Genomic DNA, 23576 nt, shown 5'->3' with positions numbered 1-23576 from the left:
TGTGTGAAAATGTGTCACTGTGATTGGTTCACTAAAAAGCTAAAAGACTAACAGTCAGGCAAGAGGTATAGGTGGGACTTCTGGACAGAGAGAGTGCTGGGAAGAAGAAAGGCAGAGTCGCCAGCCAGACATGGAATAACTAGGATGGTCATGATGGACATGAGGTAACGAGTGTGTGGAAGAAATAGATTAAAAAATATGGGGTTAATTTAAGATATGAAAGCTAGTTAGAAACAAGCCTAAGCTAAGGCTGAGCTTTCATAATTAATAAGAAGTCTCCGTTTGGCTATTTGGGAACTGACAGTCAGGACAGAGAAGGACTGGTTACAAGATACGGTATATCCAACACTACACATCCTAACAGGTTGATGAGGCTTCCGTTTCTCTAGTATGTAGCGTAGCTACTGCTGCAGGTTTCTGGGCACATCTAGCTCTACTAGAGTTCAGCACGGGCTTCCAAAGATGCCAAAGAACACTTCACTCCTTTCTTAAAGCTAAAATGTTGTAGTAAGAGAAAGCTAATCTGTGTTAATTGTAGACAGCAGGGTGTGGTGACACACTGCTGTAATCTAACACTCCGGAGACTGAAGGGGGAGGGTCCTAACTTCAAGTCAAGCACGGCTGCAGAGCAAAACCCTGTCTCAGAAACAACGCAATGAGAAAGAGCCTGTCTCAGTTTGCTTCCTATGTTCAAACACCACCACCACCCAAAGCAATCTGGGGAGGAAAGCTGGGTTTGTCTCAGTTTACAGCTTGTAATTCCTCCTCAGTGACATCAGGGCAGGCAGCTGAAGGCAGGACTCAGTACATTTAAGGTTTGCTTTGCCTCCACAGCTCCCCCCTCATCTCCGTTGTTTATAAAGGCACATGATGAAGCCTCTTCCAACAGAAATCATAGATATTAAGAAGAAACTCTCACGGTTATTACTCATTGGGGAAGAAATAGACAAAACCAACATGAAAGAAACTTTGGAAATAGATGTGAAAATAAAATGTAAGAACTGGAACAGTGCACAATGAACCAGCCTGAATCAAAGGGCTTCCCATTAGAGATTGTCGACACTGGTACCAATGCCTAACTGCAGTAAATGAATAAAACTGCATTTTTTGTAAAGAACACAATACAATCTTGGTAAGTATCCCTTGATTTGTGTAGATCAAATGTCAAATACACTGATCCACATGTCTCCAGCTCATCTTCCCAAAACTGAAAACTAGAGCCTCCATCAGCTCTATTCCAATCTCTTTATCAGACTTTCAAGATAATTATTTCCTAATCTGGTGCATCTCTTTGTAGCGACAGATTGTTTTTTATAATGACACCACTTGAATGAAAAAAATCCTTTAATATTGTATTAGGAAGTTATAGAATAATTCAGAACATTCCTGATATTATAGTATACACTAAAGTAATTGTAGGAAATGTAGCAGACTTCATAGAAAGGTTCTTGCCTTCCCTAACACCTGCTACTTCCCTCCATTCCTCTGAGCCCAGGTTTATCTGAACTCAGTTTAGCTTCTCTCATCTTTGTTGTTGTTTTGTTTTGTTTTTTGTTTTGTTTTCTGAGACAGGGTTTCTTTGTGTAGCCCTGGCTGTCCTGGAAGTCAGAGGTCCACCTGCCTCTGCTTCAGGAGAATGCTGGACTAAAGGCATGTGGCACAACTACCGGGCGAGTTTCTCTAATTTTGTGGCTAAAATCAGGATAAACTAATGATCATCTAATAAGGAAAACTGTTTACAATCAATAAGAAATTTTACTTGAAAATACTCTGAACTTTCCTTCTATAATCTGTGAAGCCAAGGGCTCTAACACCAAGTAAAGCCAAGCTGTCAAAGTTCCATTTCTCTAGTGCTGTAAGCCTGCACGTGTGGAAGTCTGGACTAACTCAATAGATGATCTCTACTTCCCAATCCAAACCTCTGGGCCTATGCCCAGCTAATTTCATGTGATATTTACCTGACACACTGTGTTGCTGGTAATTGTAGGAAGATGGGATTGCACCAATAGGAAGCTGTGGCTTTGGATTGCCTGGTGGTACCTCATCATCATCTTCCCCAAAATGATGAACTTTCTCGTACTTTTCTAGATAACTGAAAGAGAAAAACAGCAGAGCAAAAAATGTTTAAATATGTATATGTACTATTTTAAAACTCCTACCACATATTTCTTTTTTGGATAGCTAAGAATCTAAGTACCACTCACAACAATAACAGTGACCTCAGCTCATCAGGAATACTATGGTAAACTCAATACAAGTTAAAATAGTTTTTCTCTTTATAGAAAGGAAGTTAAAATTCCATAAATAAAGTTATTTTAGCAAAAGACAACTATTTGTCAGTAAATAGCAGTACCCTTTATGTATTGCTTTTATTAAGTTATAGTCACTCCAACAGCTGCTCTCAGATCTTAAGGTGGCGACATTCTGAGCATGGCCACCATGACCAAGGACAGTGGAACAGTTGGCTGGAGGACAAATGTGCTGACTAGTTATATGTTGACTTGACACAAGCTAATGTTATCTGAGATGAGGGAGCCTCAATTAAGAAAATGCCTCCATAAGATCAGGCTGGAGTAGTGACTGATGGGTGAGGACTCAGCCTATTGTAGGTGGTACCACCCCTGGGCTGGAGGTCCTGGGTTCTATAAGAAAGCAGGCTGAGCAAGCCATGAGGAGCAAGCCAGTAAGCAGCACCCCTCCATGGCCTTTGCATCAGTTCCTATCCCCAAGTTCCTTCCCTGTTTGAGTTCCTGTCCTGACTTACTTCACTGATGAATAGTGTTATGAGGAACTGTAAGACAAATAAACCCTTCCTTCCCACCCCCCCAATACCTCCCAAGAAAGAAAAAATAATGTTGGAGTAAGTGAAAGACAAACTCTAGGAGTTAGCAGACACAGACATGCTACGCCCTAGCTCCACTACTTCGACAAAAAAGGGAATTCAGCTGACTAAGTTTCAGTGACCAGGTATGAAGCCTTAGTCAATACTGGATGGAACCTAACTGATGAAGCTATGCTGATCATTGAATAGTATTATGTACTGACCATGTTGTAAAAGGCTAGTGGGTCACCACTGAGAAGCAATGATAAAGGTAGATTCATATGGTAACAGTGAAGTTTTTATTGTAGTAGCAATAGCTATACTTATACCAAGAAGACCAAATGAAAGAAATTCAACACTGTTGTCCTGTATGAAGATAACTCTATTGAGTTCTATTTGCTTCAATGATATAATGGGTTCCCTTTAATAACTACAGAAGATTGATTTTGATTATTTTACAAATTAATTTTTGTATCTGTGGTTGAGTCATCAGAGTTTTCAACTCATTGTTCTTTTAGCACTGTTCATTGACATGGGGGAAATGATGTAATTGGAAAGGCATTTTAGAAACATTGATCTGGCCTACATTCTTGATTCAAAGTGAAGTTTTTAATTATTTTTTTGAAGCTATATAGTCACTGTAAACACAAACGAAAAGAAGATTCCCTGGCCTTGAAGTCTACCACAGGGTACTTCATATTTCAATACATTTCTGTGATGTTTTTATTTATCAACTTATAACTGCAATGCACCAATTTCCCCAATTGATAGTAATTCATTTCTCAAGTGACACATATAGGCTATTTTGCTTTAGAGTTGCTATCACAAATCATGCTATAACTATCTATGCATATATGTATATAATGTATGTATGTATGTATGTATGTATGTATGTATGTATGTATGTATCTATCTATCTATCTATCTATCTATCTATCTATCTATCTATCTACTTACCTACTATTTTATTTCCTTTATTTGTAGTGGTTGACAACCATCTGTAGGCACATACATGGTGGATAAACATGTATGCAGGCAACACACACATATGTAACATAAAATAAATCAATCTTAAAAAAAACTTTTAAGCCAGGTGGTGGTGGCGCACACCTTTAATCCCAGCACTCAGGAGGCAGAGCCAGGTGGATCTGTGTGAGGTTGAAGCCAGTCTGGTCTACAGCCTGGTCTACAGAGCGAGATCTAGGACAGGCACCAAAACAACACAGAGAAACCTTGTCTTGGGAATAAATAAATAAATAAATAAACAAACAAATAAATTAAACAAATAAATAATTAATTTAAAAAACTTTTGAAAACTAACTACCTGGAAAATCATCACTAGTTCATTTTTCCCTTCTAGGTCTCTCTGAAAGTTAGGGGGTGGTGCTTTCAGGGTCAGCCTGTGTGTGCTGGGAAGATGCTCTACCACTGAAACACATCCCTGTCATAATCAAATGACTGACATCTTACACCAGTCAAGTGTTTTGAAAAAGTTACAAGCTATCAGTTAACACTTGAAAAAGCAATGTTTCTTCCCGTATAATCTAGGCACACTTCTGAAATTGTTCAAACAGGTAGAAGCAATACATAATCAAGTGTGAGCCCTTAACAAAACCCTGGCATTTTATTTCAAGGAACTTTTTCCTTGACATAATCTGCATTTCAATGAAAAAATTTTAAATGACTGCAAAAACAATACTAATTTACTGCTTGGAGACATAAAGGAATTGAATTATCTCCTCCCACTCTTCCCAAGTTCTCCATTTAAGCTCAGTTGGATCAAGAACCTTTCTAGCTTAGAGTCTGATAACTAATGAGCGCAACCTATCGTTACTGCTGCAGAAACAGCGCCAAAACTAAGACATAAGCACAGGTACAATGTTTTCAATTTGATCCTGGGGATGTCCCAAGCAAACAGTTTACAGTCTAAAAGTATCCAAGAATGACTGAGAACGGATAGTCCCTTGCAGTATAAATCCACATAAATCAAGCCTATTCTTGATGTCAATGAAGTTTCCATAGAAAGAAGAATATGCATAAATTTAGACATAAAACTACGTATTAGGGTAACAAAAGAAATGCCTGGGCTGCTAAGGAAGATGAGGATGGCAGAATGATTTCTGACTAGGTTTAGATAATAATCTGGCTGCAAGGCCAAAGTGAACTGAGGTCAACTACCTGTATAAGGATCTGTGGGGTAGATGGATGGGCTGCTCAGTGTCAGAACACTCTTCTGTCCCTCTACTCAGCTCCTCATTTCACTTGAACTATAACTTTCAGGGAGATTATTATGACAGAATATAACCCACCACACCTTTTTCCACTTGGGTGTTGTGGTTCCCTCTAAATATGATCATGTATCAGGAAATACATCATGAATGAGTAAAAGTGACTTTAGTTCTAAGAGTGGACAACAGGAATCTTCTATGTCTAGAAAGTTTAAAGTTCATTACCTTCGGGCTATTAAGAAGGAACAGACCCAGATAAAACAAAAACAACAAAAATAGGTTCTCCTGGAACAGGGCAAACACGCAGACCCGTCATCAGCATTATTAGCATTTCTCCATGTTCCTCTTCCTCGTGTTTTGTCTGTGTGAGTTGATTCATAATTACCCTGTGTGTATTTCTATTTTCACTTCCTTTGATACCCATTAGTAGTTTTGTTATAATACCCTGTGTGGTGGTTTGAATAGGAATAGCCCACACAGGCTCATATATTTGAATGGTATTTCACCAGGGAGTGGTACTATTTGAAAAGATTAGAAGGATTAGGAGGTGTGGCCTAGTTGGAAGAAGTATGTCACTGGGAGTGAGCTTTGAGGTTTCAGATGCCCACGCCAGGCCCAGTCAGTCGTTCAGTCAGTCAGTCTGTCTGTCTCTGCCTACAAATTAGGATGTAGCACTCATCTACTGCTCCAGCACTTGCCTATATGCCACCATCATCCCTGGATGATGATCATGGACTAACTTTGAAACTATAAGCAAGTCGCCAATTAAATGTTTTCTCTTCTAAGAGTTGCCTTGGTCACAGTGCCTCTTCATAGCAACAGAACAGTGACTAGGATACTCTGTGGTTGTAGAATAATCTTTTGTATACTGTGAGGATGTGTCACTGACTGGTTTAATAAAAATCTGAATAGCCAATAGGATTTCCAGGCACAGAGAACACTGGAAGGAAGAAAAGAGACACCAGGGACGCTGAGCAAGCAAGACGGGCACTATGAAAATGAGTTAATAAAGCCACGAGGCAGAAAGTAAATTAATAGAAATGGGTTAATTTAAGTTATAGAGCTAGTTAAAAATAAGCCTAAGCTATTGGCTAAGCTTTCATAATTAATAAGAAGTCTCTGTGTCATTACTGGGGAGCTGACAGTCCTGACAAAAAATCTGCTTATACCCTGTAATTTTTGCTTTATTGTGATACCTCTTTATTACTTATCAATGAAAAGATAGATAATTTTTAACAACTATATCCAAAGTATTTGCCTGTTATGGAAGGGATTCAACTGTCTCCATTCATACATGATTTCAATAGTTGTCTCCCTAACAAATAAATCTTCTAGGAAATACTATAAGAGTCTTAATATGTTTTTTTTACAAGTTTATAATATGGATTACTTTTGTCAACAGCCTTATTGGGGATTTTATCTCTCAAAATAAAAAAGTCCTTATTAAACCATGAATGTGGAGGCAAAACCAAAATATCAATAACAAAAATATCAGGAAGGCTTGGAATTATGCTTTATAAGCTCTGAAAGACAGTCATTACAACCCAGACTATTATACCCAACAAAACTACGTCTCACAAGTGAAAAAGTTTCCACAAGAAAAACAAGGTAAAAAAGGAATGTGGGGCCTCTAAGCCAGCTCTACAGAAGATAACGGAAGGAACCCTTTATCCTGGAAAGAAAGATAAATACATCTATGAGGCTGCAGGAAAGAACAAGCGATGCTAAAGCAAACATGGAATAGGAAAACAGAAACACACTATAAAATTCACAACATGATAGGAATGAACACATCTTTTTCAGTAACAACTCTGTGAAGCTAATGTAATAACCACCACACTACAGAAACCCATTCAATACAACTCTGAATGTTAATGGTCTTGATTTCACAATCAAGTAATAAAGACCAGGGAATCAAACTTACAAACCATTGTTTACATTTAAATGAGCAAAGAGGTCAAGTAATGATGTACCTAAAGGCCTTGGAAAACAACAAGCCAAACCTAAAACCAACAGATAGAAAAAAAACATAAGAACAGGGTAGACATTAATGAAATACAAATGAAAAAAAGGAATTAATGACGTGTTGGAACATTGAAAAGATAAATAAGATTAACAAACAAACCATTTGCTAAATTGCCAAAAACAAACAAAGACTGACATTAACGTTAGAGATGTAGATAAAGATCATATATCTGGCATTACATAACTTAAAGATTCATATTCCAAAAACCTAGAAAATTTAAAAGAAATGGATCAATTTCTACACACATGGCCTATCAAACAAAGTTAAACCAAGAAACAATCAACATTTTTTAAACAGAACTATAAATAGCAATAATTTCGAAGCAGTTAAGACATAAAAATTAAAAAGCCATGTCCAGATATATTCACTGCTGAATTCTATCAGACCTTCAAAAGAGAACACCAATTGCTTCTAAAACCAGTCTATAAAACATTAAAAAACAAAAACAGATGCTACCAACCTTTTTTGAAGTTTGTTTTCCCCCAAATACCAAAACAAAATAAAGACACATATAGACCAAACTCTGTGAACATACAAACTCTGATGAACATACATGCAAAGTTTCTCAATAAAAGCTTACTTTTCTCTCTTCCTTCTTTCTTTGTTGTTGTTGTTTGTTGCTTTTTGTTTGTGTTTTATTTTTCAAGACAGAGTTTCTCTGTGTAATCCTGGCTGTCCTGGGACTTGCTCTCTAGACCAGGCTGGCCTTGAACTCAAAAGAGATTCCCCTGCCTTTGCTTCCAAGTGCTGGGATTAAAGATATGCACCACCACATGCAGCAACACAGTTCTGTTTCAACATCCAAGTCCTATTTTCACTTTATATGTGAATTCTATGTGTATATGTAATCGTGAGTGTCCACATGATGCATATGCTTCTGTGCGTGGAAGGCACAGGTCAGTCTCCCATGTTCTTCTCCGCTGCACTCTACCTTATTTTGGAGACAGGGTCTCTTACTGAACATGGAGCTCACTAAAAGAAGACTATCTGGCCAGTGAGCAACAGGGTTCTTCTGGTCTCTGCCTACTTGGAGCTAGGATTATAGGTGTAGGTCCCTATACTGAGATTTTTGATATGGATGCTGGCCATTCCAACCCAAGTCCACCTACCTGTGTAGCAAGCACTTGACTGTCCCTAGTCTGCTAACTTCTCCACATTTTCCAATCTGACAATGAGTCTATATTAACACCCACTCATTAAACTACAAGTGCTAGATGGAACATTTTCTTCTTGTTCTCACTGACATTATTTAAACAGTTAACATTGATCAAACAAGTATATTTTGAGCTCCTTAGTATAATAGATTTTCAACTCAAAACTTACAGAATCCAGATGGCAACAACTGATCAGGCAAACAAAGAGAACCAAGTTCAGATCTTGACATCTTTCTCTTCTTTGACTTGGCACTAGTTTACTACAGGACAGTACTTCACACCAAACACTTTCATGGCCTGAAGGAAAGTGTGAGGTATAATAACAAGCATGGTGGTTTGAATATGACCATGTGGCTTTTTGAGCAATGTGGAAAGCTTTGGGACTTTGGTTTGAATGCTGTCAATGGAGCTTAGTGGACCATCCTAGGTAGAGCTTGGAAGACAGTAGTGCCAAGAGCGGCGTGGACTATGGAGGACTGACGCAAGATGTCAGAGGGACAGCAGTAGCATCTAGGCTAGAGACCATTCTCGCGATAGTCTGTCAAAGAATATGGCTGCTTTACTGCCCTTGTCCTAAGAATTTGCCTGAGATTAAGTTGAAAAATAATAGACTGATTTCTTTGGCAGAGATTTCAAAGCATATATCGACAATGTGGTATGGCTATTAGTAATCACTCTTAAGCAGATATACAGCAAAAAAGAGCAAGTGGGTGTCTTAGCTATTTTTCTATTGGTGCGAAAAGACGCAATGACCAAGACAACTTTTAAAATAAAGGGTTTATTGGCACTTACAGTTTCAAAGGGTGAGCCCATGACTATCATGGTGGGGAGCATGGCAGCAGACCGGCATGGGCTAGAGCAGTTACTGAGTGCTTATATCCTTACCACGAGCAGGGGAAGAAAGACAGAGAGCTAACTAGGAATGGTATGGGTTTTTGAAATGGTTTGGGGTGTGTCCAGGCCCCAGTGACACACCTCTTCCAATAAGGTCACACCTTTCTAATCCTTTCTAAACAATTCCACCAAATGGGGACTAAATATTCAAATATATGAGCCTATATGGCAAAAAAAAAGAAAGAAAAAGAAAAAAAAACCGTTTGAAGAGAGAACAAGCACCATGAAATTTAATGGTGGTACCACTGCATATGCTGAAAGAGATAAGGAAATTAAGGAGAGGTCTGACTCAATTGGAATAAAGAGAAGGTGCCCCTAGTCCAAAACAACACCCAGTTAGCTTCCAACTTGAGAAAAGAAAAAGACCTCTGGAATTTCTTGCTCCTAAAAAGCAACAATAAAGGAAAGCTACTGCAAATGTGATTCAAGGAGGGGGAAGCCAGGCTTCACACTAAGTGGGGAGCCAAACTTGGCAGTATTGGCCATGCATTTCTGACTTTAGAGTCATGAAAGATACATGAGTAAAGGGTTGTGGAATCTTCCTCCACAGTGGAGGAGAGCCACTGAGGTTAGGCATATGGCAGGGGAGTTCCTGCATGGAGGTTCGGAGAGGCCATTACATGAAACTCTGAAAACGAAGACCTCAAGATGTTAAAGAAGCCAGAGCTGTAGAGTATTTGCCAAGGAGAGCTGCAGACAGGGAGCAGGATGAGCCTAATTAAGAGAAGCAGGCTGTAAGCAGCAAAGCTGGAAGGGACATTAGCAAGGAGATTAGTATTTAGTTTTCCCTGCTGGGTTGTGGTCTTGCTTTAGTTCATTATTTCCTTATTAAGCCCATATTCCTCCCTTTTGGAATGGATGATGTATAGTTTGTGCCAGTGTACATTGTAAGTACATGATTTGCTTTTTGATTTTACAGGGGTTTAGAACTGAGAGATTGCCTTGAGACTCAGTAGAGGTTTGGACTTTGGAGTTTTAAACAGTGCTGGGACTGAAAAACTATAGTGACTTTTGATGTTGGTGCATTTTGTATTGATATAGCCATTAGCCTAGGGGAGCTAGAAATGTGGTGGCCTGAATGAGAATGTCCCTTATAGGCTCATGTTGGAATATGTGGTCCTCAGTTGGTGGAACTGTTTGTGAAGAACTGGCAATTGTGGCCTTATGGAGGCAGTGTGAAACTGAGGGCAGGCTTTCAGATTTCAAAAAACCCACTCTAACAATGACAACAAGGTATCCAATAATACAGAATTCAATGGCTCTGTTCAATTGCCTAGCACAGGCCAGAATCACAGTTCCATCCTCAGCATGCTAAGAAGCACCTATGTATGATCAATATAATGCAGACAACTGCTCATTGAAAACAGCACCAACTAACATTGTGAGGAATGGAGGAAAATGAAACACGGATGGTAGATGGTCTTATGATAAAAAACTTGGAGCCAGATCTTGGGGTAAATGCTGAAAGATCAGAGAGACAAAGGAAAAAGCCACTGCCACGTCTCACCTCACCAACTCCATAAATCCTCTGACTGAATACCTCTGTCCTCACCCGAAAGAAACGCTTCTGACTGAAAAAGCCTAGCCAAAAGGCCTCTAATCAAAAGGGTTTCCTCAGTCGAAAAGCCTTTAGTTCCTGTCCCCTCATGTCTTATATACCTTTCTCCACCTGGCCATCACTTCCTTAAAGTTTAGGATTAAAAAAAGGCCTGTGTGCTTTCCAATACTGGGATTAAAGGTGTGTGTCACCACTGCCTGGCCTCCATATTTAATCTAGTGGCTTGTTCTGTTCTCCGATCTTCAGGTAAATTTTATTAGGGTGCACAATATATTACCACAGAAAATATGCTAGTCTTCTGGTCATATCTAACAGGTTAATTACAAAAGCTGGACTGGGTTTCAGGAGATTTGTCTATCATTACTAATATGGCTGATTTTATCTTCAATCACCAGGGAAATAACAATAAATAAGCCTAATCAAGTACCAAGTCACATCAAAAATGAAATGAAATTAACATTATACATCAAATAATGTATATTCTGTAACGATGATGCAATTTGGATATTTTCTTTCTTAAGTCAAACCCTGGGAAAACTAAAACAACTTTTTATTATGTTAAGTTCCAACTCCATGCACAAAAGCAATTCACGGTTAATCTTTCAGTCAGTCCTGGGATCTTTAAGTCGACATGTGTGATGGAAGTATTTTCATATGAAGCCTTCTGAAACATGGCAGGAAAAGATGGCAGGACTCACAGCTATCTCTCCTCCTGAGCCCAACTTAAATGAACCTCTAAGAACAAAAGTACAGCAATTTCCAGAATCAACTCAAAATTAGAAGCCTTCATAAATTTAGGTACTATTTATAGCAACTTAAAAGGATCCACAAATTTATCTGACAAAATAGTGGGCGTGCAAGAAATATTAAATAAACCACATAAAATGGTAATTTGTATCTCCTCCAGCTATGAAAGATGTTGACATGTTGCATAATAGGACCCAGCCCTCTACAACAAAAACATTTTATCTCTGAACAAAGAGATAAAACACTAGAAATGGAAAGATATCTCATGTTCATGGATTGGTAGAATATTGTCACATGACCATTCAACCAAAAGCCACTTAAAGATTTAATGTAAGCCAATCAAAATCCTCATCTCATTTTTCATAGAAATAGGAAAAAAAAGAAAACTATTCTAAACTTCATGTGGAACCACAAAAGACAATGGACAGTCAAAGCAAACCTGGGCAAAAGAAACAATGCTGAGGGGAATTGTCATTTCATACAACTGAAAATAAATCACAGAGCCACAGTAATAAAACCAATATGGTGCTGACATAAAAATGGACATGCAGATCAATGAAACAAAACAGAAGACCCAAACATGAGTGCATGCAACTACAACCATCTGGTATTTGACAAGGATGTCAAAACCATGCACTGGAGACAAGAAAGCATCTTCAGCAAATGGTCCAGGAAAACTGGACGTCTACACATGGAAGAATGACTTAGATTCGTATCTAATGTCTTGTACAAAAACTAAGTCCAGCTGGATCAAAGACCTAAATGTGAAACACTGAAATTCTTAGAAAAAAACCACAGGCAATATTCTATAAAATATAGGTGAAAGAAAGGACTTTCTAAATGGGACTTCATTTGCCTAGAATTGAGGCCAATAACTGACATGTAGAACTTTATAAAACAAAAAAGTTCTGCAGAACTAAAGAAACAAGCAATTGCATGAAGAAGCTCACACAATGGAAGAGAATCTTTTCTATACATCTGACAGAGGATTAATATCTGCAATATGTAAGAACTCAAAACACAAAAGATCTATTTTTTAAAAAAAGGGCCTAGGATCTGAACAGAGAGTTCTCAAAAGAAAAAAAAATGGCTAAGAAATATCTTAAAACGTGTTCATCACGCTTAGCAATAAAGGAAACACAAATCAAAACAATTTTGAGGTTTAATCTAGCACCAGTCAGAATGGCATGGATAAGAAAACAAGTAACAATATGCTGGAAAGGATGTGGGGAAAGAGGAACCCCCGTTCACTATTGTGGGATTACAAACTGGCCCAGCCCCTCTGGACACAAGTGTGGAAAAATCTCAAAAAGCTAAAAATAATCTACCATGTGACCCAGCTATACCACTCCTCGGCATCTGCTCAAAGGACTTGATATCACACTCCACAGATACTTGCTCACCCATGTTCACTCATAGTAAGTAGGAAATGGAAACAACATAAATGCTCTTCAAAAGACTAATGGATAATGAAAATGGGATACATAACATACTATGGAATGAATACTACTCAGTTATTGAGGGGGAAAAACCCACAAAATTTGGAGGTAAGCAGGTGGAACTAAAAAAGATCATATTGAGTCAGGTATTCCAGACCCAGAAAGACAATGTCACAAGTTCTCTCTCAATTTTGGTCTCTAGCTTCAAATCCTCTGGTGAATACACAACTTGGAATAACCACAGAAACTGAAGTATAAAGGAACCTAGGGAACAGAGTAGAGAGGAGAACAGCAGTGTACAAGTGATCTGAAGAGGGAAATGGGAAAATGGGAGAGAGTAATTAGAGGTGGGGGAGGTAATACAAAAGAGAGGGAAGGTAGAGGATAAAATAGCAGTAAGGACTTCTGAAAAAGTCATAAAGAATCCTACTATTAACTGCATACCTAAAATTACATGTCTTTGTGTATGCATATAGATACACAGCTTAAATGAACTTTTCCCACCTGGTCTGGCAATTGCTGCCTCCCCCACCCCACCCCGCCCCAGCCATAAATTACTTAACGAAAACCTTCACACCAGGTATTTGAAATGCCCTATCTAGCTGTTAGTCATGGGAGTCTAAGAGATTACAAAACATTACAGGTTACTGCCATTGCCCTTGCTTACTGCCCAGAGGCTGAAAGTAAGTAAGTCCCTACTGCTGAAGACATAATGTACTTTGGACACAGAACCTGGAAAATCCAAGCTGGATCTGACCCAAAAGCCTCTTTTCTGTGGTCTACCTTTCATGGTATCAGACACCATGCAAGCTTCCAAGGGAGGGAAACAGCCAATAGCCATACCTAGCTACGATGTACATGAACTACAGCAATGATCAGCATGGCAGGCTATCCTTAAGGATACAGTAGTGGCACACATACCTTGGAGGTAATCAAAAGCTCTCTAATTACTTGTGGTATATTTCTCTTTGTGTCAGAAAAACACTCGACTACTGAAGATAAATAATACCACATAGTTCAGAAACAGCTCTTGGGGGAATTGAGCTGGTACTAACATGGAAGCTTCCTCTCTCAGGGTTAGCTTTCATCAGAAGGTGCCTTCAAGCTGACAAGGGAAAAAAGTAATCAATGGTCCTATCCAGCTGTAAGGTATGTGTGCAAACCACAATGAGTGGCCTGACAAAAAAATCTTAATGATACAACAGTGCCACTTAGATCCTGGGGTAACCAGCAGTTGCCTAATTGGACTTACAAGGAAACTCATGTATGGTACTGTAAACCTAGCCAGCTAAGCATGACTGGAGGTCACAGACCCTAGGAGAACTTAGCATTGCTATTTTCCTAAATCAATATAGCTACTAAATACATTCTAAATATTCTTTTATCCACAGGTAAAGGCAGCTCTAAACCTCATCAAAGAAACTTCTTTTTGCAGCACACATAGGCAACTACAAAGCTCTATAATTGGTCAAAAGAAAAGAATAAGTGACCATGGGTGCCCAGAATCAATCTGTACCTACATAATGACTACATCAGTTGATCTGCAGATATGAATGGGGAAAGAAAGGGTTTATTTGTCTTACATATTCTTAATCATAGTTCAAGGAGAGAAGACAAGGCAGTAACTCAAACTGGGCAGGAACCTGGAGGCAGAAGCCATGGAGGGGTGCTGCTTACTGCCTTGCTCCCCATGGCTTGCTCAGCCTGCTCTCTTACAGAACCCAGGTCCACCGCCCAGGTGTGTCCACATCCTGGGCTCTCCCCCATCATTCACTAATTAAGAAAATGCTCTATAAGCCTTTCTGCCTACAGACAGAGCTTATAGAGACATTTTCTCAACTGATGCTCCCTCCTCTCAGATGACTTTAGCATGTGTCAAACTGACATAAAACTAGCCAGGACAGAGGCTACCTAAAAATAATTAATCAGGCATGGTGGTACATGCTTTTAATCCTAGCATTTGGGAAGCAGAGACAGGAGGATCTCTATGAGTTCGAGGCCAACCTGGTCCACATAGTGAGTTCCATGATAGCCATGACTACATAGAGAGACCCTGTCTCAAAAAACAAAAACAAAAATTTTAAGCCAGATATGGTGGCACATAACTTTAATCACAGCTCTGAGGAGGCAGAGGCAGGCGGATCTCTGAGTTAACTAGGCAGTGGGACCAAGTCTTGTGCTCATTGCATGAATTGGCTGCTTGAAACCTGGGGCTTATGCAGGGACACTTGGCTCAGTCTGGGAGGAAGGGACTGGACCTGCCTGGACTGAGTCTACCAGGTTGACCGCAGTCCTGGAGGAGTTGGGAATGGGGGGTAGATTGGGGGTAGGGAGAGAGGGTGGGAGGGGGGAGAATAGGGGAACCCGTGGCTGATATGTAGAACTGAATGGTATTGTAAAATAAAATAAATAAAATTTAAAAAAAAAAAAAAAGGCCAGCCTGGTCTACAGAGCAAGTTCTAGGACAGCCAGGGCTACACAGAGAGACCCTGTCTCGAAAAACCTAAATAAATAAATAAATAAATAAATAAATAAATAAATAAATAAATAAATAAATAAATAAATGTAATAAATTGATTTAAAGTTACAATGCTTGAAACAGGAAAAGATGAATACCTAGAATAGAACATAAATCAGTTGTCTAGTATAAAAATGAAACATCTCAGCCGGGCGTTGGTGGCGCACGCCTTTAATCCCAGCACTCGGGAGGCAGAGCCAGGCGGATCTCTGTGAGTTCGAGGCCAGCCTGGGCTACCAAGTGAGCTCCAGGAAAGGCGCAAAGCTACACAGAGAAACCCTGTCTCGAAAAACCAAAAAAAAAAAAAAAAAAAAAAAAAAAAAAAAAAAAAAAATGAAACATCTCAAATACATGTGAGGAATAGCATTTCAATCATTTATTCTAAGATAACTCAACTATTGGGAAAAATCATTTTTATGTTATACTATACTGATCAAAGTAATTTTTAACTGAAGAAAGTTTAAATTAATATTTACATATGTACATACTACATGTGTAAATATGTATTACATTTAACACAATGGTAAGGAATAAGAGACATCTCAGCATGCAGATAATCAACAAAGATTTATCTCACTAGAAGTTTCAAACTTTTTAGATTAAAAACAACAAAATGCTAAAAGACAAAAAAACAACAAAGAAAATGTATTGTACAGATGTATTCCTCAAATTCCATTACCATTTTTAAGGATTAAAACCAGAATAGCTATCTAATAGGTAACCAATATGTTAAGTTTTATGAAAGGTAAGTCCTCAGAGCCCATAAAATGATGCTTTAAAAAATGATTCTGTTTTTGATAATAAAGGTTAGAAAATACAACAGTTTAATTTTTATAAAGTATTAGTATCCTAAGTCGATACGTGCAAATAAAAGTGTGTCTAGAACAAAGGCTGACAATTATTGCTGGGGCAGTCTGTAACCAGACATTTTTATAGGAAATGTTTTATTCAGAATTTTCTGTATCAAGAAAAGAACAGATACATGTAAAGAAGATATTTCTTCTAAGGCTAGAATAAAGACAGGAGTTAAACTATGAATCATTTTGAAATGGTAAGAACGACGGAAAGAATCTTAAGTTCAGTTTCTACTTTTTCATTATGCTAGAAGGCGGTCTAAAAGAAGGGGAGCAGGCAGGAGTGGGGACCTACGTGAACGAAGAAATCTTCAAGATGGGTTTCGGTGGTGGTGCTTTTGAGAAAAAGTAAAGGTTAGTAGTTTGTGAGACGGTGCCCAGATAGTAGCAGGTACCTGCAGACAGACTTTTAAGTTGAAAGGAAGAAGGCTAGGGTAAAGGAAGCAGGTGCGAGGAACAGAAGAGGACTAGCGGGAGTGAAGAGAAGAAGACAGGAGAGGAGAGGGGCAGAAGGGTGAAGACAAGAGTGAAGAAAGCAGATGAAGGGAACTGGGAGTATGAAAAGCAAGCAAGCAAGCGGCCTGGAGAAGGTGTGCAGCAGAGAGGCCTGGGACTGCTGCAGTGTGGCACGTCGCAGCATGAGGAGAGAAGCAGACAGGACGGAAGGCAGTAGAAGGCAGGAGAGTCTTCACAGGATGAAGGTTCTGGGTGGGGTTTGGACACTGTTATGGAAAGTGCATGAAATACAACACTATAGTAAAATGCACCCTTCATAACGGTATGATTAATCTCTCAATTATTACAAAAGATAAAATTTACTTTTATTTCTTAAAAACACTCAAGGTTTTGTTTTTTTTTTAAAGATTTATTTATTTATTATGTATACAGTGCTCTGTCTGCATGTGTGCCTGCAAGCCAGAAGAGGGCACCAGATCTCATTACAGATGGTTGTGAGCCACCATGTGGGTGCTGGGAATTGAACTTAGGTCCTCTGGAGGAACAGCCAGTGCTCTTAACCACTGAGCCATCTCTCCAGTCCAAGGATTTTTAAAAAAATCTAAACATATATTTAAAACACAAGGGGAAAGGAGAACAGGGTTAAGAAATCACAAGACAGTACAGTGGACTGAAAGGGTAAGAATGGCACTTGTAGACACAGACTTCTGGAGCACTGAAAGGAGATGAGGCAAATATGCTGAATTATTCAAGTCACACACAGTGCCTAAGGAGGCAGAATACTGTGAATCCTTTCAAAGTCGGTTCCATCCCATAGGCAAATTAATTCATTACTTAACACTTTGCTTTCTGACCTGAGACAGTGAAAGCAAACGATGGGATCAAATGAGCAAACTGTCACAGGGGAGCTGATCTTGTTTAACTAAAGGGCTCAAGACAGCACAAACACCCCACAACCACAATAACAATACAAACAGCATCTTGAGCAGGACTCACCAGCTTCTGCGACTGTACTCTTTCTAGTTTACTTACTCACTCCTCCTCTCAAATCTGCGCTTTCTAAACAAGTCTTAACAAATAATAAGCAGCCGGGCGGTGGTGGCGCACGCCTTTAATCCCAGCACTCGGGAGGCAGAGCCAGGCGGATCTCTGTGAGTTTGAGGCCAGCCTGGGCTACCAAGTGAGTTCCAGGAAAGGCGCAAAGCTACACAGAAAAACCCTGTCTCGAAAAACCAAAAAAAAAAAAAAAAGGAAAAGATATATTAGCTAGGAGAAATTGAAAAGACTTTAAGCATTAGGAAGAATAATTGTTGTTCTAGAATTTACCCCAAGATAAAAATGGACACTGGAGATCAACCTAGGGATTGGAATGGCATTTCTATGAGAAACTTCACATTCATTTCCAAGCAAGCTATAAGTAATGTCACCAAATAAAACTGGCTTATAAATTAACTGCCAGCCACCAAATCCAAGAGAAATGGCTCTGATTTTATAATGATAATAGATTTTTATGTGCAATTCTTGAGACTGAAGAACAAACATTTACCACATGCTACTCTTAATGAGGTTATCTTATTCAACTGAAAGTGTACTTAAATATTTAAACAGACATTCTGAGTGTATTAAAAACATCATTAACTACAGATTACATGGCTACAAAGTAGTAAAACATTAAATGCACAACTGGAGAGAGGACTGAGCGATTAAGAGCCTTTGCTACTCTTTCAGGACTGGAGTTTGGTTCCTAACAATCACAGATGGCAGTTCACAACCACCTAGAACTCCAGTTCCAAGTGATCTAATACTCTGTTCTAGCCTGCAGGCATTCACACACACTTGTGGTATTCACTTGCACACAAATAACACACATACACACATGACAAATAAAAACAGTCAAAATAAACCTTGGGGCTAGAGACATGGCTCGGTGATCAAGGGTTCAGTTCTCAGTACGCAGGTGGCAATTCCAGTGGAATCAGCACCTTCTTCTGACCTCCACAGGCACCAAGCACGCATACAGTGCACTGAGTATATCAGCCAAAACTCATGCACATGAAAAAATTAAAGCTTTAAAAATTAAATTCAAGGGCTGAGTGGTGGTGGTACACACCTTTAATCCCGCAGTTGGGAGGCAGAAGCAAGTGAATCTCTGTGAGTTCAAGGCCAGCCTGGTCTACAAATCAAGTTCCAGTACAGCTAGGATTGCTAAATAGAGAAACCCTATCTGAAAAAAGCAAAATAAAAATAAATGAATAAAAATATAAATAGAAATAAATTAAATTCAAATGGTTTCCTTATAAGAAGCTATGAACTATAAACAATATTTCTATAATACCTATAAAATCACCAGAAAAGACTATACTTTGCCAGAAAACAATAAACTCCAATACCATTTTCCATACCATCATATTGGTGGTGACACAATTGTCTTAACAGAAAATCTGATAAAATAGACCAGCAAATATGTACATGTACTTTCCCACTACTGTTCTACACTTCAGGCTTTTCCAGGAAGGTAATAAAAGGCCACATTTCATAGAAATTACTAGATCCCTCTTACTAGGGATCTAGTAAGAGAGTCTGGTGGTTACTTGAAAAATGGATGGAAAAGCCACGGAAGATTTTCTTTCTTTCTTTCTTTTTTTTTTTTTTTTAAATCATAAGGTCTAAAATGGCTATTTTTATCAAGAAATAGCAGAACAGGTCATTTAGTTCCATCTTCTATTTGGGCAAAGCTAAAAACACGTAACTATGCATTTAACAAGATTTTCCCGAGCCAGTGAAATGACTCAATGGGAAAAGTGTTTGCCACCAAGATAACAACCTGAGTTGTATACCGGGAAACCACATGGTGGAACGGACTAACTCCTTCAAGTGGTCCTCTTGTGGTGGATGTATGCATGCCTACACATACACATACTCTAAATAAACGCAAAAAACAAAAACAAAGAAAACCCCCTCAGATGTGGAGAACAGTGACATTTACTGCACCATAAGTGAGAAGACACAAACATGGTATCCAGGGCTGTGTTTCACATGAAGCATTGTGGAGAAGGTGGTCGAAGCCAGGCAGTGTGACTACCAACCTGGAAAAGTCAAGGACAAGCCAGCAAACAAAAGCAGCTATGGCTTTGATCAACACCCTGGGAAACCTCACACCAGCGGTAAAAGTGAACAGGAGCCACCCAGGCCCAGGGCTCCAGCTCTGGGAGAGTGTGCAGGCCTGACTGTCAAGTCCCCAGTGCTGATGGGGAAGGAGAGAGGGGCTGCAGACTTCACACGAACTTCGCGCTATCTAGGAGGCTGAGGAAACTTCTACCCTAAAGCTTAATGAACATGATTCCAGATCACTAATACCCCTAAATTCTTCTTATAAGCAAACAACCCAAAACAACAATGGAAAAAGACATTAAGTCCAATGCTTAAAGAGTTTTCAAATATAATCAGAGAAAAGACAAACCAGGAAATAACGGAAACAAAAATCAGTGAAAATGTACTGAGGTGCTTTGGTTTCTGGCTTCTCAAACTCAGGCAATGTTAAGAAAAAGAAGCCCGTATCAGTTCGTCACATATAAGAGTAGCCAAACCCAACAACAAAAACAACTACTAATTCAACATGGACATGATGTCATGCCAAAGTAGAACAACTCGGAATAACCGGAAACGAATTTAGCTTTAGCCACAGCCGGATGGACCCAGCATTCCTGTAATCCTAGCACATGGGGACCAGACAGGCAGGAAGGGGAGAAGTTGGAAGCAAGCTGGGGCCATACAGCAAGTTCCCAGTTAACATGGGCTTCCTAGCAAGACCCTGATGCATCAAACAAAACAAAACTTTAATCAGCAATGCTGAACTAAAAGGCATACCTAACATCTGAAGGGAATTAGCATCTAGAATATATACAGAAATGAAAACAAACACCACACAAAAAAGATCATCTGCTCAATAAATGTGTAAAATAAAAGAACTCAAATGTTCTCTTTGTGGTTTTTGAGAGATAAAGTCTCATGTAGGCCATGTTGGCCTTGAACTATCTTCCCTGTTAAAAACAACTCTGAACTCCTGATCCTTCTGCCTCTACTTTCCCAGTGCTGAGATTATGCTCAAGGCTTATCAAGATGCTGTCAAAAGTACTAGCTCGGCTAGTGTGTGCCTTTCAAAACAATGTTCTAGGATTAATGTACAGACAATAAAATCAAGACAATTGTGACATATATGGTATATAAATCAGAGGCAGTGACATGTGGAATATTCCTTTACACTGTGTGAATATATGTCACTGTGACTGGTTTAATAAAAAAAGCTCAACGGCCAGGAGCTAGGCAAGATTTTTCAGGGCAGAGAGAATGCTGGGAAGAAGGGCGGAGTCTGGGGGGTTGCCCGCCAGACTTGGAAGAAGCAGCATGGAAAGTATATAGATGAGGTAAACGAGCCTCAGGGCAGCACATAGATGAATAGAAATGGGTTAATTTAAGTTATAAGAACTGGCTAAAAACAAGCCTAAGTTACCGGCCGAGCTTTCATAATTAATAAGGAGTTTCCATGTGGTTACTTGGGAGCAGCAGTCCTAAAGAAAAATTCTGCCTACAGTGAAATAATAAAGAAAGACCAAGTATTTGACTTTAATAAAGATGAATGTCATTATAATAAATATACAAACACATTCAAACATGGTAGGGATAAATTTGCATTTAATTTAAATGAGGCAATGTGAAAAAAGTAGAAAAGTTGAGCTTAAAATTTCAAAATAAAATATTAGATTTAACCCCAAATATATTACTAGCTGTTTTAAATATAAATAGACTAAACTCTAGTTAAAAGACACAAAGATTTTCCAACTTCATATTACATATGAACTACATATTAACTATCTAATTATACGCTACTTATCCAGGGGATTAAATTGAATAACTAAATGTAACCTGACACAGTTATGTTTGTAGGAAACAAAACATATTAGCATAAAGCATAATGTCACATATAAAGCAAACTTAACAAAGGTATTGTTCAATTACCAACCAAACGACCAATTGTCCTAGAAGACACAGCTAAAGAGCTTCAAAACATAAAACAAAACCTAAATGAAATGATAAAAACATATTAAAATATTTTACCGATGTCTATACAGCTAACAAAGCTGAACTACATACATGCTGTAAACATGTGCTCAGAGCTTATTTCAGAATATGCTTAAGCATATATATGATGTGCTATTTTTTCAAAGACAATGGCTATATACTTCAAACCTTTTAAATCATATGTACTATGTTCTCCAACTACAATACAAGTTAGTTAGACAGCAGTAATAAAGAGTAGGAAATCTTTACATGTTTGGGAAATAAGGAATATACTTTTATATAAGCCTAACAAGAAACAAGAAATAGTATAAAGTAAATAAAATGCTTTCAACTTAATAAGAGAAAAGAAGATTCAAAATTTGTGAGCACCAACTAGAAGCAGTACTTAACAAATATGTAGTCTGAAAAATCTCACGCTGAAAATCAAGGATGTGCTGAGGAGATGGCCAAGTCTGTAAAATGTCTGGCATGCAAACATGAGGACATTACTCCGAGCCAAGCATCCATGTACAAGCTGGGCATGTGGACAAATATCTGTAACCACAGTGGGGGGGGGGGGGGGTGTGGCAGAGAGTGAACAGAGACAACCAGATCTCATTAGGAGGCAGCCTAGATGAATCGATGAGCTCCATATTCACTAGGAGTGACCAGAGAAAATAGCTGATGGCTTCCTTCCTCTGCCCACACAGGTGTGCCCACACAATAGATCCACCAACAAAGGAGACTCATACATACATTACACAAACATGTACACATATACAAAAAGACTAAATACACTCAAGGAAAGTAAAAAGGCAAATATAAAAATAGAAATAAACGAAATACGAAACTATATATATACAAGAGATGAACATAGTCCAAAGTGTTTAAGTAAATGTTTAACAAACTGACTACCTTCTGGTGAGACCAATGGATGGACAGATAGAACACTAATAACCAATTATTAATATTGAAAAAGGCACATCAATCATAGATCCTGTAGCCACTATTATCTGACTAGCATCACAACTATTAAAATAATCTGTAATTATAAGCCTTCCTATGAAGAAGACTGTGAGTATTACATGACTTCTTTGCTGGAAACCCCATAGATACTTTCCTAAAGAAGAGCTTAAGAGTGCACTATAACCCCACTTAGTAAACTAAGGAAAGACATTTTAGATGGGAAAAGGCCAAATTATCTGTAACATAAAAGTAAATAAACCACAGACAAAAATGTGAGGGAATTTTATACACTACACTAAAACAGCACAGAATTCTCTGTCTAGGTAGAAAGCTGAGAAGCTACCTTCACAAAGAAAACCATAAACAACACCTAGAGATTAACAAGTTCAGATTTTTAGTTTTCCTCAAGCTTAATTCAAATTAAGAAGTCCAACAGGTTTTAAGCTGTTGCAAAAACACAGGAAGCTGACTGCATCCCTTATAAAATAGTCAAATCTAGCAATCAGTCCCAGAACCACAAGGCAGGAAAAGCACAGAAGCCATGACTTGGTTCCATCTCTACAGCAATGCCTGTCCTATGCAAGTACGATGTTGGCACACAGCGTGGGTATTATTTACTTAATTGAGTCTTTTCCAGTCACTAATTTCTCCAGTCTATATTTCTGCCACCAGTCTATATTTTTGCATTCCATTGACACTCTCAAGCAAAGAAAGGAAAGAATATTTTGAGAACTTCCTAGATACCAAGTATTTGCTGAGGACACAAATCAAGTACTGAATGAATGACATTCATCTTCTGGATTTAAAAATCTCTCATTTGATTTAGTTGCTTAACTAATTGAGGACCTGCCAAGCAT

At 38.6% G+C, this 23576-nt stretch overlaps 1 protein-coding gene across 2 annotated transcripts in view; it reads right to left on the bottom strand.

Moving 5' to 3' along the window:
• Positions 1–23576, bottom strand: part of Arid2 (AT-rich interaction domain 2) — a 145141-nt gene that overhangs the window by 71644 nt on the left and 49921 nt on the right. For both annotated transcript variants that reach the window (XM_006974330.4, XM_076556672.1), the window contains one exon: positions 1959–2092. In XM_006974330.4, the coding sequence (XP_006974392.1) occupies positions 1959–2092 (134 nt within the window). The remainder of the gene's footprint in view (positions 1–1958; positions 2093–23576) is intronic.

Source organism: Peromyscus maniculatus, chromosome 20 (genome assembly GCF_049852395.1).
Source record: "Peromyscus maniculatus bairdii isolate BWxNUB_F1_BW_parent chromosome 20, HU_Pman_BW_mat_3.1, whole genome shotgun sequence".
NCBI lineage: Eukaryota > Metazoa > Chordata > Mammalia > Rodentia > Cricetidae > Peromyscus > Peromyscus maniculatus.
This window is presented reverse-complemented; position numbering and strand designations above follow the sequence as displayed.